Source organism: Scatophagus argus, chromosome 2, assembly GCF_020382885.2.
Source record: "Scatophagus argus isolate fScaArg1 chromosome 2, fScaArg1.pri, whole genome shotgun sequence".
Lineage (NCBI taxonomy): Eukaryota > Metazoa > Chordata > Actinopteri > Scatophagidae > Scatophagus > Scatophagus argus.
The window spans coordinates 28,111,015-28,127,819 of NC_058494.1; the positions used below are offsets into that span (position 1 = coordinate 28,111,015).

Below are 16,805 nucleotides of genomic sequence, written 5' to 3' on the forward strand. Positions count from 1 at the left end.
ACTGGGATCTGAACCTGGAACCCTCTTGGTAACCACCGCACCACCGTGCCGCCCCTCAGGGAGGAGTCAGGAAAAAGAAACTGCAGAGCAATCAAACCCCAGACAGGAAGTGAGAGACGTGGTTTTGTTTTTGTGTCACTTCAGAACAAACTTAAATGTAATTTAATTTGATGACTGGGTTGTGTGTTCATTTAAAGTCAGTTTTATTGAACTGCAGTCTTACAGGTCTGGTAATGAACGTCGTGACAAAACAAACTCAGCAGCTTCTGGTTTTTGTTGTTGTTTTTGTAGTCGGAAGTGGAGACATGAACAGATGCAGTCGCTTCGCTCTGAGGCTGAAATCCTTTGGCTTTTTCCTCGGTTCAACTGTGACTTTACAAGTTACTTCTTCTTTGGTTCTCTTTGTGTGTGCGATGAAAGTGAGCCTCAGGTGGGTCCAGGAGTGACTGCTGCAGGTCCTGCAGGTGGGAGAAATGCTCCTTTAAACAGACAAGATGATCTGTTAAACCACGTCTGACGTGTCCTCATGACAGCCAATCACCAGTCAGACTTCTGTACCTGTGGACGTTGGTGGTAGACAGTTCTGGGATCAGTTCAGTCTGACACTGTTTCCTGGTTATTGTGTCCAGGGCTTCAGTCGCAGTCGTGTGTTTTTGTGTGATAATTTGGCCGATTCAGAATCAGCTTTATTTGCCAAGTACGTGTCGAGGAGGTTTTCTCTCTCCTGTGCACCATACAAAATAACAAATAATAATAATAATAAATAAAGTATTTACAAAAAGAAAAAAACAAGATATAAATATATGTACATGTAGCGCAAACAGTGTGATGGTTCATTCCTGTTTCTTGACCCTGGACTGGTAGAAGTCCTGAATGGAGGGCAGGTCGGCCCCGATGATTTTTCCTGCAGACCCGATTATCCGTTCCAGTCTGTTCCTGTCCTGTTGGTGGCCGATCCAAACCAGACGGTGGATCTGATGCCCACCTCAGACATGTACAGGAAACTAGTCTGGACACGAGCTGGCGCATTTCGTGGCCTTTCTGACAAATGAATCGAAACTTTATTTTTACAAACAACTGTTTTATTTAGTTAACATAAAGTTTGCTGTTCTCTTATCATGTTGAGCTGTTCGGCTACCGGAACAGGAAATCGCTTGAGCAGGGGGCGGGGCTTACTCCGTACTTTAGGACCCCGCGGACTCAGCGGCTGCACTAAGGGCTGTGACGTCAGGGCTGCTGCTGCTGTCAGCGCGTCAGGAAAGATGGCGGCGGAGGGGAGCAGGTTGAAGCAGAGGAATCACAAAAACAGCATCTTCAAAGAAGGTAATTCGAAAAGAAAGTGAAGGTCGTGACGATGTTACCCACGCGACAGGTGGCAGCGGGGTCCGAACCCGTGCTCTCCGTCTGGACAAGATGAACGTAATGACGTGACGCTGCGGGCAGCGCTCCGCTTCGTCGAATAATCGCATCCCGCTGCGAACTAGCGCGTCCCGCTGTGGGCGAGCGGAGAGACATCACTGAGGATGTGGTCCAGAGATGGCTGGTGTGTCTGAGCCGACACGGCCTTATTCCCGCCGTGTGGCAGGCGTCCAGCCGTCCTCCCAGCTGAACGTGTTTGTTGTTAGCGGAGCAGCTAGCACAGCCGCTAGCCTCTTCCAGCTAATTCGTCATTGTTCTGTTGTTTCTAAACGCGGTTTAACGGATTGGTCGACACCTGCCAGCAGACCTGTGCTAGCCGGGGTCAGCCGAGTTAAGAGTGCGAAGCAGGCTGACTGGTTTCAGCTGGACCAGCACACCTGCAGCGGCTGACAGGGTTTTTATCATGACTGCTGAGTGATGGCGTCGCCCTCTAAGTCCACCCAGTCTTTGTATCACTTGTCATGACTTTCCCACTCGGGTTGCTCGCTGTGGTTACGTTCTTTAAGTTCCGGTGGACATGGGGGGACAGTCAAGTCCGGTTCTTACTGGATCAGCTCACACCTGTGTGATCCGATCACAGGTGCACAGCGTACAGGTGTGAACACATCATCTGGCACAACAAGACGCTACAAGCGCAGGCAGGATGGACTGCAGCTGTCTGATTGGCATTTGGTTCACTGTAATGCCCGGACTTTCTTACCTGCTCAGGTAAGCAGCGAGTGTTTGTCAACACACTCCAGCACACCTGACAATGTTGGCAGGCAAGCAGCAACCACTGCAGGCTTCGTTCCCTGTGCAGAAGCTAACCAGACTCCCTTAATAAAAGCTCGATTTTGTGAGCTGTTTAGAGAGTGTGAAGCCCAGCCTACAGCGGATTCCTAATTAGTTGAAGATCCTGCATATGTTCCACAGTTATTTTCTGTGTGTGAAAGAACAGCATTGTGTCTGCATAGGGAGCAGGGAGACCCGATCGCCTGTGGACGGTCCATATACAAAGTGTGACCAGCCTCGGAGTTCCTGCCGGGCTGTTGGCTCGTGATGGACCCCGTGTGTTGCTGTGTGTCTTATCAGTGTGTTGCCAACACTGTCAGTCCATAGTGAGTTACAGACAGTGTGGGAATGTGGGCCTCTGTCAGTGCTGCTGATCCATTAAAGCCGTTTAGCACAGGCTAAAGAGGCTGGTGCTGCACAGAGCTCCATTCACTCTGGCCAAAGTGGGCCATGTGTCATGTGATGTGTGCAGTTATTTTCCAGCTCCGCATTCAGACTGCTTAAAGCTGCATGTTTTTGACTGGAGTTTGGTTGGTATACAGTGTTAGGCAGGCGCTCAGGCTTTTCCCCAGTCATGAACATGTCTGAAACTGTTTTGGGATGGTTGCTGTCCTGTTTCACATTCACATATTGATGTGCTAGTGGAAGAACTCAAGGTGATGAGGTGAGAGCAGAGGACTGGCTGGTCCAGGTGCCTGCTGCAGGCTGAACCGACCCGCGTGGCTGGCGAGCTTTCCAGCCTCTGCGAGCCGCCTGCCATCACTGCAGTTCACAGAACATCTCACATGTTAGGCTTGGGGTGACGTGTGTCCCGACTCGATGCTGTCACAGACTCGGATGCCACTTTGATTCAGTTCAGTTGACTCGGTTGAATCTCGTCCACTGTGTGCCAGAGCCTTCAGTGGCGTCCTGAACTGACAGGCAAGGTCAGAGTCCCGCAGTGCTTATTTCACTGCTTTAATGAGAGGATCTTTGAGTCTCCTGCCTGTTGGACTCTGGTGGAAAACCGACGCTGGGCCGACGCACTGAAGCCAAGTGTCAGAAGTGACAGAAGAGCGTGAACCTGATTGGGGAGACACAGTAATGAAGGACACATGTCTTTTCAGCTGTCCAAACCCCAGCAGCTCTGATTCAGGCTTGAACAAGATGAACTTTGAGCTTTTGAAAGATGTTTATTTTTCCTCAGGCAGCTTGTGTGCTGCTGAGAGGACGCTAAATTAAACCGGATCAGTGCTCACGTCTGACAGGTGTCCCAGAGCAGTCTTCATGTGGACACGCTGTACGTCGTTTAGGTCTTCCACATGATGTGACTGCAGCTGTTTGCAGTGTTGTTGCTGCCAGCTGTCACATGACGCTGAGCTGAATGAAGACTCTTCTTCCCATGAGGCCGCGGGCTCCTCGGTCAGCTCTGTGGTCACACACACAGACTTTGTCCTTCACATGTGGATGACTGCATTTCCTGTGGATGTTCCTCGTGACTCGCCTCTGAGGTTTGGAAGACCGGATGACAGCCAAGCATTTCACCAGCACACACAGTGTTAGCCTAGCATAGCATGAAAAAACTGTCTGAGCTCCGCTGTCCAGCAGTCCAAAACCCAAAGACTCCTCGTCTACTGACAGAACTGACACAGAAGCTGAAACCAGCAAAACCACAGAAATAATTGATTAAGGATCAGAATAATTTGCAGCTGATGTCCTTTTAATCGAGTGATTTCAGGCCTCTGAGGCGGCGATGCCAAACTCTTTCCTCTCGTGTTACTGTCATCGTGAGGTTTCACTGAGCTGCAGGGCGGCCGAGTGTGAAAGCTGCCGTACAAGGAGATCTGAGAGCTCCAGTCCACAGGCTGAGACCGGCTGCTGCTTCAGTGGGTCCCCTCAGCCTCCCTGCTGGCTCCTGTGAAGCTTCACTCGGTGAACAAGGTTCAGCCGGGCTGTCGATGAGGAGGAAGAGCTCATCCCCTTCGACTAAGAAGACGAGTCTGGTTCTGAGTCTCCCGTCCAGCCAGACTTTAACCTCGTGTCTCCCTCCCAGGTGGCTTCAGATCAGACCCGTCCCCCATGAGGTGTGAGGAAGATGACGATCTGCTGGAGGAGGAGGAGACGGGCGCGGCCCGGCCGGTGCAGATCGTGGTGGCCGATGAGGAGGAGCACTCGTTCTCGCTGCAGGAGGAGGCGCTGGAGCGGCTGCTGCTTCGGGAGGAGCTGCAGGACCTCCACGTGGTCGTGGTCTCCGTGGCCGGAGCTTTCCGCAAGGGCAAGTCCTTCCTGCTGGACTTCATGCTGCGCTACATGTACAAACAGGTACGCTGTGCACAGGAGGTTTTCAGTGTGCGCCCAGTCCTGCTTCTGGTTCTGATGATGATGATGTGGACAATATTTGACTCCAGAGTACAACTGAAACATTTAAATTTAAATTAAAGTAAAACTGTAGTCGCTTACCTCCCATCACTGGTTATTTTTCGACCATAAATAATATTTAATATGATTTTTGTTCCAAATTTTGTCTCCTGGTTTGGTAGGCTGGTTGGCTCTCGAGTCCGCAAACAAATATTTTTCCACTTAACTTCCTGTTATTAGCTGCAGTTTGTGTCGGACCCTGCAGCAGGAAGTAATGCTGTGTGTGTGTGTGTGTGTGTGTGTGTGTGTGTGTGAGAGAGAGAGAGAGAGAGTGAGACTCGACCTTTTGGCCATGTTAATCTACGGTCAGCACTGAGGGATACTGGAGGGTTTCTTGGTGCTGTAAAGAGGATTTGTGGGCGGCACAATGTGGGCTCTGTGGCTGGGCCCCTGTGGCCGGCCCCCGTGGTTGGGCCCCCGTGGTTGGGCCCCTGCAGAGCTTGCTGCTGCTGAAGATAACACGTGCAGAACATGAGACCCAGAAATATGTCCTCTGAGGTGAGAAGTGGCAGGAAAGACGTTAAGGTGTGTGTGGTGACGTCTGCGCCCTCCTGTCCTCTCATCCAGTCGTCCGGCTCGTGGCTCGGCGGGGAGGACGAGCCTCTGACCGGCTTCACCTGGCGAGGCGGCTGCGAGCGGGAGACCACGGGCATCCTGGCCTGGAGCGAGGTGTTCGTGGTGGAGAAAGCGGACGGCAGTCAGGTGAGGTGTTTTCTACCTGTGACTTGAGGGTCTCCACAGCAGCCAGCCGACTGAATGGAGAACGTGTCCTGTTGTCCCGCAGGTTGCAGTTCTGCTCATCGACACACAGGGGGCGTTTGACAGCCAGTCCACCATCAAAGACTGTGCCACACTGTTCGCCCTGAGCACCATGACCAGCTCAGTCCAGGTGAGCTGCGTGTGTGTGTGAGTGACTGTGTGTGAGAGAGAGAGTGTATGTGTGTGTATGAGACTGTGCCTGCTGACTGATGGGGACGTCTGGCTTTGGTGTTTCAGGTGTACAACCTGTCCCAGAACGTCCAGGAGGACGACCTGCAGCACCTTCAGGTCAGGACCAAGCGGCTCATGTTGTTGTTGTTGCTGTCATCACTGATCGTTTATTGGCTGTGTTTGAATAAAGTTTCACCACATGCAAAATGGAAGGAACAGTCATGGTATAAAAACCAGAAACACGTCTGCTGAGCAATGAACATGAGCTCATTTTAATTCTGAGGGTCTGGGTCAGGTCTGGGTCGGGCCTGGGTCGGGCCTGAGGTTAGCATATTTAATTGATTAATTTTAACTTTGATTGACTTTGGTCCTTTGGGTTGTTAGATTCTTCAGTCCGTTAGCTGAGACCTGCTGGGATCAGGTTCAGTTCAGTGTGAGGTCGGAGTCTGGAGTCTTTTGGCTGTAAAAGGCTTGAAGACGCGACTGGCTGCATCTGGACCGAAACGTCGCACTTGAACACACCACAGTATGATCCCATCACGTGTGGTCGAGCCGTGGGGCCCTGCCTCCGTCAGAGCCGTGTTTTAGTTCAGATGCTGGATCAAACCAGTCCCCTTTGGGTGCCTGTCTAACCTCCAGATCCACTTCACATTGACTTGCGATCCAGCACATTTCCAGCAGCGTTTCTGCCTGAGCGACGAGCTCCTTATGAGGTGTTCCAGAGTGTTCGGGTCACGACTCAGCGCTGACCTGAAGGCAGCAGGCGGCCATGTGAGGCCGAAGGTCCGGATGTGTTGTGTAGCTGAGAAGTCTGCTGACGTTAGCATGCTAACCGGCTAGCCGCGGGCCGTCCTGTCTGTAATACCACTTCATGCCTCTCGAGGTCCCCGTAGTTTCACAGGATCTCCAAGAGTTTAGTCCACAAAGTGTCCCCAACAGAAATATCCCTCCACCTGTTTCCATCAGCAGACAGAAACATCCAACCGTCCGCCCTCTGAGCTCCAGACAAGCTGAACTGCCTCGTTAACCTCTCGCCGCGAGTGGCAGGCGGAGGTCACTCTGGTCCATTTGCCTGTGGGTTCAGCTCCGTGTTCTGTTCATATTGTCAAAGCTGCTCCTTTTTTAAGGCTTTTATTTCAGCGAGTGTGAGAGCAGGAAGTGGACCAGCAGCTGTCGTAACAAACACATACGATTGTTTGTTCCTGTGCTAAGAAGCTTCGTGACGGCTGTTTCCTCTCCTCAGCTCTTCACCGAGTACGGACGACTGGCCATGGAGGAGGTCTACGAGAAACCCTTTCAGGTGCGGTCCCCCTGTGAGGCCTGATACACAGCATGCTGTTGTCGAATGATTCTTAGTCCGTAGTCCCCTCAGTGTGAATGAATGAGACAGGCAGGTCCCGTCTGAAAGCTGTCAGAACTGTCATGTGTTAGAACAAGCAGATTTTCATGCTGGATCAGTAACCCGAATGCTTGGCTCTGCTCAGACTCTGATGTTCCTGATCAGAGACTGGAGTTACCCGTACGAACATCCGTACGGCCTGGACGGAGGGCGGAGCTTCCTGGAGAAGCGGCTGCAGGTGAGGTTCTTTCTGGCAGGCTGAGGATTGGTGGTTTTAGTGGACGTTAACGCGGTGACGTGTGTGTGTGTGTGTGTGTTCAGGTGAAGCAGAACCAACACGAGGAGCTGCAGAATGTCAGGAAACACATCCACTCCTGCTTCTCCAACATCAGCTGCTTCCTGCTGCCCCACCCGGGCCTCAAGGTGGCCACCAACCCCCACTTTGACGGGCGGCTCAGAGGTGAAGCAGCAGCACACACACACAGTGACTCTCTGAGCGTAGAACGTGAGCTGCTCTCAGCTGTGATGACGCGTGTGTGTGTGTGTGTGTGTGTGTGTGTGTGTGTGTGTGTGGCAGACATCGATGAGGACTTCCAGAAGGCACTGGTGAACCTCGTCCCGACGCTGCTCTCTCCTGACAACCTGGTGGAGAAGGAGATCGGAGGAGTTAAGATCACCTGCAGGGACTTGCTGCACTACTTCAAAGTGAGTTTGTCTTCCATTTGGCCTTTGAGCCAATCAGAGCAGCAGCTGAGGTCCCGCCCCCCACCTGCCTCAAGTCACAGTGAGCTTCCTGTGACCTCACATACGCTTTTTCTGCAAAAGACTCACAGTTTCTTTGCAGAGAGAATCAGGTCAGTGCAGTTCTTACTTCATAAAAAATGTGAAACTGCTCGAGAATAAAGCTGACAAGCACGCGGTGCTTCACCTTTTGGTTGGAGGTGGAACAGGTTCTAAGTTCTCACCTGCAGCAGGATTAAACCCTGACATGATGAGGTCCTTCTGGACTCCTGACTCTTCCTCCTGTTCTCTGTGTGTGTGTTGTCAGGCCTACATGAAGATCTACCAGGGAGAGGAGCTGCCTCACCCCAAGTCCATGCTGCAGGTCAGTTCACAGCACATGAGCTCCCCCTCCTGGACACGTGGCGTCATGACGTTTAGCCTGTGCAGCTGATTGACATCCATGTGTTTGAGCTCAGCTCACGTGTCTGAGCTGATGGACGCTCGTGTCCTGTCGCGTGTCCCGTGTCTGCAGTGAATCTCATCAGGACTCCTAATGATGAATAACTTCATGTCTTTTGTTACCCAGGCGACAGCTGAAGCTAATAACCTCGCAGCTGTAGCGGGAGCCAAAGATGTATACAACAAAAGCATGGAGCAGGTAACGCATCACTTCCTGTTTGATGTTGAAGCCTGCAGGATTAGCTTGATAAAGTAGTTCCTCTGTGCGGCGTTGGCAGGTCTGCGGCGGGGACAAGCCCTACATTTCCCCGTCTGAGTTGGAGCGTTGCCACACGGAGCTGCGGCAGGCGTCAGTGCAACAATTCCGCTCCGTGAAGAAGATGGGCGGCGAGGATTTCTGCCGGCGCTACCAGGAGCAGCTAGAGGCCGAGCTCGACGAGGCCTACGCCAACTTCAGCAAGCACAACGACGGCAAGAACATCTTCTACGCCGCGCGGACACCCGCCACGCTGTTCGCCGTCATGTTCGCCATGTACGTGGTGTCGCTGGTCACGGGCTTTGTGGGCATCAGCTCAGTGGCCACGCTGTGTAACCTGGTGATGGGCGTGGCTCTGACGGCGCTCTGCATCTGGGCTTACGTCAAATACTCCGGAGAGTTCCGCGAGGTTGGAGGAATCATCGACCAGGTGGCCGAAACCCTGTGGGAGCAGGTGAGAACACAGGCTGGGATTTACCTGTCTGACTGTCCGTCTGCCTGCCTGTCGGTCTGTCTGTCTGCATGCCTGCCTGCCTGTCTGCCTGTTTGTCTGCCTGCCTGTTTCTCTGACTGTCCGTCTGTCTGTCTGTCTGTCTGTCTGTCTGATGAGCTCAGATGAGCTCCAACACGTCTTCCTGTCTGACTGCTTGATGCAAAAGGTTCTTGTTCTCGCTGACTGAGCCACAGTTTGTGTGGAAGAAGCTGACTGGTTATTTTACTGTCAGTTTGTTGTTGGTGAGTGACGTTTGCTGGCTTTACTCGGTCCGGTCTCGGTCCGGTCTCGGTCCGGTCTCGGTCCATGTCGCTCGCAGTGAGAGCAGCTCTAACTCATTCAAATGCGCGAAGAGCAGAGATGCAGTTTGAGGACTTGCAGTCGGTGAGAAGTGGACCTACAGGATGAAACGTTTCAAACTGAACTCCTGTCTTGTTCTTCTGTTTGTGTGTCCACTGTGGACCGTCCTCTGAACCGCCTCCTCCTCCTCCTCCTCTAACCCTTCCTCTTTCTGTTGTCTCTCTCTCTCTCTGCCTCCAGAGGACTCCTCGAAAGGTGAGCACTGATGAATCAAAGGTGTCCATGTAGGAGCTTTCATTGGCTCCTGTTCACACCCGATCAGTCACGTCTCATACGCCCACGCGGGCTCAGACCGGCGGCCCGCCTCAAGAAGGAGGTTCAACAACCTCTGAGTTAAACCTTGAACTGTGAGTTTCCAGTGTCAGAGCAGCTGGTCTCAGTTCAGTCAGCTCAGAGCAGGTTGACTCTGAGTTGAGCACCGCGACTATAAAACCTGATACCACAGGTCACCATGGCAACGGCCAGTGAGGAAAAGAGCGCCCCCCATTTGTCGTCCTCATGCAGGCCTGTGCCGAGTCTGAGAACATGTTTGGCAGTTTTGGAAAAAAACTGCTGCTCGAGTCAATGCGCAGATTTAGTGTTCAGTCGCTCTTAGCAGCTCTCAGGTGTGACAGGTGCACACCGGTGAGACGCTACTGAACCTGAGTCAGTCCTCGTACAGCTGCAAACCCGCGGGGGGAAAGACGGACGTGGATAATTCAGGCAGGTCGGGCTGAAGTGTAACCGGCTCATGGCTGTGATAACATCTGACATGTTGAAGTAAACTTCTTTCAGTGGTCATTTCAGCGTGCAGCAGCTTCAGTCATAACAGCAGCATTCGGCTTCTTGTCAGCCAGCAGGAAGCGGGCGGAGGATAACTTGTGCACCATTTTAACAGCAGTTACTCCGTCAGCCTGCACTGAAACGTGACTGACTGACTGAATGGATGGATGAGGGAATGAAGCAGCTCTCTGAAGGGGAGAAGACTGACACAAAGAAAACCTGATCCTGACCGGGTCTGAGGGTTGAGTCACCCCTCCGTCTCAGGTCCCTGATGTCACATTCATATGAGATATGAAACTGTGAAACAGGATGTCAGGATCTGATGGAAGCAAACACCAAGTTTTCTGTAAGACAGGAACCACTTCAGGACCACCTGACGGGGGGTTTGGGTCCTGGTCCACTGCTGAGCACAGTCAGCTCAGCTCTGCAGGTTGTCAAAGCTGTCCATCGGTAAACCGGCTCAGTGCAGGATTCTGTCGTCAGTGTGGTCTCTGGTCGTCTCATTTCATTCCAGCTCCACTTTAAGAGCAGTTGCTGTCAGTAAGAGTAGAAGTCCTTCATTTCTCAGAGCCACCTCACTCACCTGACTTCCTCTTCCTCTTTTCTGTCTTCAGGTTTTCTCCAAACTCTTTGAAGTGGCCCGGAGTCGAGTCCCGCTGGGAAGCCTGATCCCGGTGCCACGGCCCCGGCTCGCCTCAAACAACAACGTTAAGAAGAAAAACTAGCAGCACGCCGTGCGGGCGCCGTCACGTTTCCCCCGTCCCCCGGCTCGGGCTGCGGGGCGGTTTGAGACGTGTAAATCGGTTTTGGTTGTGACTGTAGGTGCAGGCTGTAGGTTTAAGGACTCGCTGTGGATCTGGGCGGTCTGCTGTATTTTGTTACTCGTTAGTGGGCGGGGTTAAGGTATTTATTGGTGGGTGGGGCCATTTGATCACCGAGTGTCACCCCAGGTGTGTGTGTGTTCACCTGTGGAGTGACTCCACATTAATGATTCCCATTTATGTGAATGTATGCGTGAAGAGCACGACCACAGACCCTCCTCATGGTTTCCCTCTCGTCGTCTCCGTCGCCGGGTGGCGTCATGAGGTGGAGTCACAACCAAAGTTTACAGCTTTACTCGTAGAGGCTCTCAGACTGAAACTGCTGGCTCAAGGTTTGTAGGACTTGGAGGGAACTTTTACCGACTCGGCCAGAATCACAAACTCGTGGAGGTCTCTGGGCTCGGGCTGGCCGACCTCGGACCACTCCGCTCCTGACGAGGCATCCACGAGTTTGTCCGAATCTGAGGCGAAACGGCAAAATTTCCCCCAACGTGGCTGAGCCCTGAAGACACCACGGAGGCCGATGTGAGCCAAGAGCGTCTGTAGTTTGGCATTTTTAAACCGGATCACGACTTGATTATTTTTTAGATTATGAGACATGATCACGACTTTCAGTGTTGACTCTTGTTGCTCGTTTACTTAAAATGTTGTTCATTTTGGTGGCCATTGGCCCGGAGCCGAAGAGCTGGAGTCTCGGACTGCTTCATCCCTCCAGCTCTGCGCTTATCGCGCAAACGCAAGACTGATACGCCTTTTCGCCGAAATGTTCGAGTACTTCTCCAGTTGATTGCCTCTGGAGTTTTGTCTGTGGATGTCAGGCTTGTAACCGTTTCCATATTTAAACTGAACATCTCAGTCGTCTCGAGCTGAGTGCGTCCGAGAACGAAGCTCCTCCAGTCAGGCTCAGACGTGATATTTAATTATTTAACTCGAGTTTTGTTCTCCTCCTTCACGCTCTGACGGACTGAAGCACATCCTTCTGTGTTTAAATCACCACAAGCTGTTCTAGTAAAACACTAAAAGTCCTTTGAGCCGCTGCGTCACCAACACAACGTGGACGTTCCGAAGACGGGATCACCTTCTCCGTCTTTAAAGCCAAAATCTGTGAATCGGGTGGATGAAGGTTTCATTCCAAACGTCCCCTTTCTTCGGTCATTCCATCCACAACATCACGACTGTGTGCTTTTTGTTCTTGTACAGTTGAGTTTTGTACAGCCTCATCCACGCACTGGGCATGTGTATGAAATATATACATATATAAATATAAATTTTCTAGACTTTTTGTAGCTGGAAGAACCACGGTTTGGCTGGTAGACCAGATTCAGCTCACTGGATGTAAAGGAATGCTTTCGTGATTTGTGGATATGTCTAATAAACTCCTTTTTTTATATATATTTGTACATTTAATCTTACATGAGCACTGCGATTCCACCCCCTGCTGGCAAAGAATGTTTATAATCTGGATACTCGTTTGTCTTCTGTTGCATTTTAAAGTTATTTTCGTTAATTTATTTTTCAGTATAATATTAAACCAAACTCCTACAACACACAGCGCTGTCGTCCTCTTTTATTGTCCACGTCCCTGCAACGCGAGGACAGTTCAAGTAAATAAAAGCTAAAAATAATCAGTAGTGCTGTTGCATCTCAGACTTAAAGGAGCAGTCTGGAAAATAATTTGTGGCTCCAAAAAGTGAACAGCATCTCAGCAGAGTTTCTGCCTGCCGCAGCTGCTGGCTATAGCCACAGTTAGCTGCTGTTAGCTCAGTTAGCTGCTGTTAGCTGTGGAGCTAATGGCCCTGCAGCTGCCCTCCTGAAACTGAAACGTTTAAACTTAAAAATCTGGAGTCTTTCACAGTGAACGTGGAGAACATGTTGGACTTCTCATAGGTCACACAGGACACTTGAAGTGTTTTTTGATCCCTGTGTTGCTTTTTTGGTAGACAAAAGTTAAGTAGGAAAGTCAGCACGATGATTAACTATCATTCTTTGTTTGAAAAGCAAAGGAAAGCTGCTTTCTGGATCTCGATTGGAGAGAAAACACTCCCTCCACGTTTTTAATCTGAAGTTTAACTTGGACTCATTTGCTCACTGATTTGTTTGTTGAATTTACAAAGCGACAAAGCGGGAGTCGGACAGTGGATTTGTCTTTTGTAATTCATGTCAGGGATCAACAGTTTAAACTTCATCTTCATCGTGTCCTCCTCAGTGCACATAAACCTCAAGTGAAATGTTGCTTATTCAAACTGAGTCCAGTTGATCTTGCAGGAGCTAACAGTTCAGCAGAATGCAACCGTGCAGCGACGCCACCAGGGGGCAGCAGAGTCTGGTAGTTTCAGGAATGAAGGTCCACATCTGATCCTCAGAGGGACTCTGGTCTGGACTTGGCTCTGTCTCAGTACTACAGAGAGGATTTGAGATTAATAAGGGTGTAAATAAAGTCTTTCTGAATCAGTTTGGGATCCCAGGGCTTCTGGAGACTTTGGGGGGCTGTGAGGAGCCGTTTTATGGTTTTCTTTTTCACTGGTTCAGCAGAAAGCTGAAGCTCCAGAGATGCTTTGTGGATGAAGAAACTTCACCCAACTCCATCAGCCTGAGGGTGTGGAGATGATGAGTTTACATGTCAGGCTCAACAAGTAAGTCATACTTTTCCTGCTTATGTACTTTAACTGCAATAATATTTTCAATGCAGGACTTTTACTTGTAACAGAGTATTTTTACCATATGGCACTGGTACTTGTACTTCCATATGTCAGCATTTATGGTTCTTCATTTCACTAAATGATTTCAGTTTAATCTCAGATGAAACTCAGGTATGAGTTATGAACGTCTGATCGTGGATCAGCGTTGAGCCCCTTCAGTTTGGCAGGTTGACGTTTTGTAGCTGATTCACCATTGAAACACACAAACGTTACAAAATAAAGACTTCTGGGTGAGATGAACATGGTGGCCAGACCGTCTGAGTGGAAGCAGCTGAGGAGGATGCTGGGATATTTTTAGGATGACGGTGATGAAGATGAGGATGACGGGGAGCAGGAGCTCCGTCACGTGTTTGCTCCGCAGTGCAGTTAGTTGACTGAAGTACATGATTTAAGTTAAAAACGTGAAGCTCACTGTTGCCTACATTACCCACAGAATTTTCCCAGAATGCAGTGCAGGATGCAACACCAGGAGACAGGAATCAGGCCTTCATATCACTCAAGTGAACCACAAATTAAAGAGGAATCCCTCTGGGGACCTGATAGAGAAAACCTAAGTCACATGACCAGCCATGGAACTTTCAAACCAGAAGCCAGATCGCCATTAAGATCATCAACAAAACCCAGCTGAACCCCACCAGTCTGCAGAAGGTACACTGTCACCTGTCTGCCAGCCTGTCTGTCTGTCTATCTGCCTGTCTGTCTGTGTGCGTCATGTTTCCATTGAAATTTAGGTTTTCATCTGAGAAATTTCTACAGATGTGTGTTGAAACGTGTCTCTTCAGCTCTTCACAGAGGTCAGTGTGATGAGGATCCTGAACCTCCCAAACATCAGTGAATCTCCTCCTTTTCCTCTCCTTCACCAACATCTGATGGAAAAAAACAGGGAACACAGAAAGCAAAGAGACAGAAACAGTGCTAAGTATTTGGCAGCAGCCCTCAGTATTTGGCAGCAGCAGCACTCAGTATTTAGCAGCGGCTCTGCTCAGTTTAAACTTGGCAGCAGCAGTGCTCAGTATTTGGCAGCGGTATTTGGGAGCAGTGCTCAGTATTTGGCAGCAGTATTTGCCAGCAGTAGTGCTCAGTATTTGGCAACAGTATCTGGCAACAGTATTTGGCAGCAGCAGTGCTCAGTATTTGCCAGCAGCCCTCAGTATTTGGCAGCAGCAGCACTCAGTATTTAGCAGCGGCTCTGCTCAGTTTAAACTTGGCAGCAGCAGTGCTCAGTATTTGGCAGCGGTATTTGGGAGCAGTGCTCAGTATTTGGCAGCAGTATTTGCCAGCAGAAGTGCTCAGTATTTAGCAGCAGTACTTGCCAGCAGCAGTGCTCAGTATTTGGCATGCTCAGTATTTGGCAGGAGTACTTGCCAACAGCAGTGCTCAGTATTTGGGAGCAGTGCTCAGTATTTGGCAGCAGTATTTGCTGGCAGTAGTGCTCAGTATTTGGCAACAGTATCTGGCAACAGTATTTGGCGGCGGCAGTGCTCAGTATTTCGCAGCAACAGTGCTCAGTATTTGGCGGCAGCAGTGCTCAGTATTTCGCAGCAGAAGTGCTCAGTATTTGACAACAGAAGTGCTCAGTATTTAGCAGCAGTACTTGCCAGCAGCAGTGCTCAGTATTTCCCAGCAGTGCTCAGTATTTGGCAGCAGCGGTGCTCAGTATTTGGCATGCTCAGTATTTGGCAGGAGTACTTGCCAACAGCAGTGCTCAGTATTTGGCAGCAGTGTTTGCCGGCAGTAGTGCTCAGTATTTGGCAACAGTATTTGGCGGCGGGAGTGCTCAGTATTTCGCGGCAGCAGTGCTCAGTACTTGACAGCAGCAGTGCTCAGTATTTGGCATGCTCAGTATTTGGCAGGAGTACTTGCCAGCAGCAGTGCTCAGTATTTCCCAGCAGTGCTCAGTATTTGGCAGCAGTACTTGACAGCAGCAGTGCTCAGTATTTGGCATGCTCAGTATTTGGCAGGAGTACTTGCCAGCAGCAGCGCTCAGTATTTAGCAGCAGCGGTGCTCAATATTTGGTGGCGGCAGTGCTCAGTATTTGGCAGCAGAAGTGCTCTGCATTTGGCAGCAGTATTTGCCAACAGCAGTGCTCAGTATTTGGCAGCAGCGGTGCTCAATATTTGGTGGCGGCAGTGCTCAGTATTTGGCAATAGCAGTCCTCAGTATTTGGCGGCAGCAGTGCTCAGTTTTTGGCAGCAGTATTTGGCAGCAGCGCTCAGTATTTAGCAGCAGCAGCCCTGAGTATTTGGCGGTGGCAGTGCTCAGTATTTGGCGTGCACAATATTTGGCAACAGTATTTGTCGGCAGCAGTGTTCAGTATTTGGCAGCAACAGTGCTCTGTATTTGGCAACAGCAGTGCTCTGTATTTGGCGTGCACAATATTTGGCAGCAGTGCTCAGTATTTGGCAGCAGTACTTGCCAGCAGCAGCGCTCAGTATTTAGCAGCAGCTCTGGTCACAATATTTGGCAACAGTATTTGGCAGCAGCAGTGTTCAGTATTTGGCAGCAGAAGTGCTCTGCATTTGGCAGCAGTATTTGCCAGCAGAAGTGCTCAGTATTTGGCAACAGTATTTGGCAGCAGCAATGCTCAGTATTTGGCAGCAACAGTACTCAGTATTTGGCAGCAGCAGTGCTCAGTATTTGCCGGCAGCAGTGCTCAGTATTTAGCAGCAGCTCTGGTCAGTATTTGGCAGCAGTATTTGGCGGCAGCAGTGCTCAGTATATGGCAGCAGTAGTGCTCAGTATTTGGCAACAGCAGTGCTCTGTATTTGGCAGTATTTGCCGGCAGTAGTGCTCAGTATTTGGCAGCAGTATTTGGCAGCAGTACTTGCCAGCAACAGCGCTCAGTGTTTAGCAGCAGCTCTGGTCACTATTCGGCAGCAGTATTTGCCGGCAGTAGTGCTCAGTATTTGGCAACAGCAGTGCTCTGTATTTGGCAGCAGCAGTGTTCAGTATTTGCTGGCAGTAGTGCTCAGTATTTGGCAGCAGTATTTGGCGGCAGAAGTGCTCTGTATTTGGCAGCAGTAGTGCTCAGTATTTGGCAACAGCAGTGCTCAGTATTTGGCAGCAGTATTTGGCGGCAGCAGTGCTCAGTATTTAGCAGCAGTACTTGCCAGCAACAGCGCTCAGTATTTAGCAGCAGCTCTGGTCACTATTTGGCAGCAGTATTTAGCGGCAGCAGTGCTCAGTATTGGCAGCAGAAGTGCTCAGTATTTGGCAACAGCAGTGCTCAGTATTTGGCAGCAGTATTTGGCGGCAGCAGTGCTCAGTATTTGCCAGCAGCAGTGCTCAGTATTGGCAGCAGAAGTGCTCAGTATTTGGCAACAGCAGTGCTCAGTATTTGGCAGCAGTATTTGGCAACAGCAGTGCTCAGTATTT

At 50.5% G+C, this 16,805-nt stretch overlaps 2 protein-coding genes across 3 annotated transcripts in view; one reads left to right on the plus strand and one right to left on the minus strand.

Annotated features, from left to right (window-relative positions):
* The window catches only part of LOC124052702 (NACHT, LRR and PYD domains-containing protein 12-like), a 231,900-nt gene that overhangs the window by 39,550 nt on the left and 175,545 nt on the right, over positions 1 to 16,805 (minus strand). The window lies entirely within an intron of this gene.
* LOC124052608 (atlastin-2-like) lies at positions 928 to 12,277 on the plus strand. 2 transcript variants are annotated; one of them, XM_046377078.1, is made up of 14 exons: positions 928 to 1,323; positions 4,223 to 4,491; positions 5,155 to 5,289; positions 5,372 to 5,476; positions 5,584 to 5,634; positions 6,761 to 6,817; positions 7,002 to 7,094; positions 7,178 to 7,316; positions 7,434 to 7,561; positions 7,905 to 7,961; positions 8,166 to 8,237; positions 8,317 to 8,748; positions 9,328 to 9,342; positions 10,524 to 12,277. In XM_046377078.1, the coding sequence occupies exons 1-14, from the start codon at positions 1,119 to 1,121 to the stop codon at positions 10,632 to 10,634; spliced, it is 1,869 nt and encodes a 622-aa protein (XP_046233034.1). In that variant the 5' UTR covers positions 928 to 1,118; the 3' UTR covers positions 10,635 to 12,277. The 2 variants fall into 2 exon arrangements, with proteins under 2 accessions (XP_046233034.1, XP_046233043.1); XM_046377087.1 differs by lacking the exon at positions 9,328 to 9,342 and having other exon boundaries at positions 1,085 to 1,323.

Bases quoted from the DNA above. Each gene is read 5' to 3' on its own strand.
- LOC124052608 (XM_046377078.1), top strand. From the start codon at position 1,119: ATGTTGAGCTGTTCGGCTACCGGAACAGGAAATCGCTTGAGCAGGGGG. The intron at 5,477-5,583 runs GTGAGCTGCGTG...TTGGTGTTTCAG, and splicing joins CCATGACCAGCTCAGTCCAG to GTGTACAACCTGTCCCAGAA. The intron at 8,238-8,316 runs GTAACGCATCAC...CGGCGTTGGCAG, and splicing joins ACAACAAAAGCATGGAGCAG to GTCTGCGGCGGGGACAAGCC.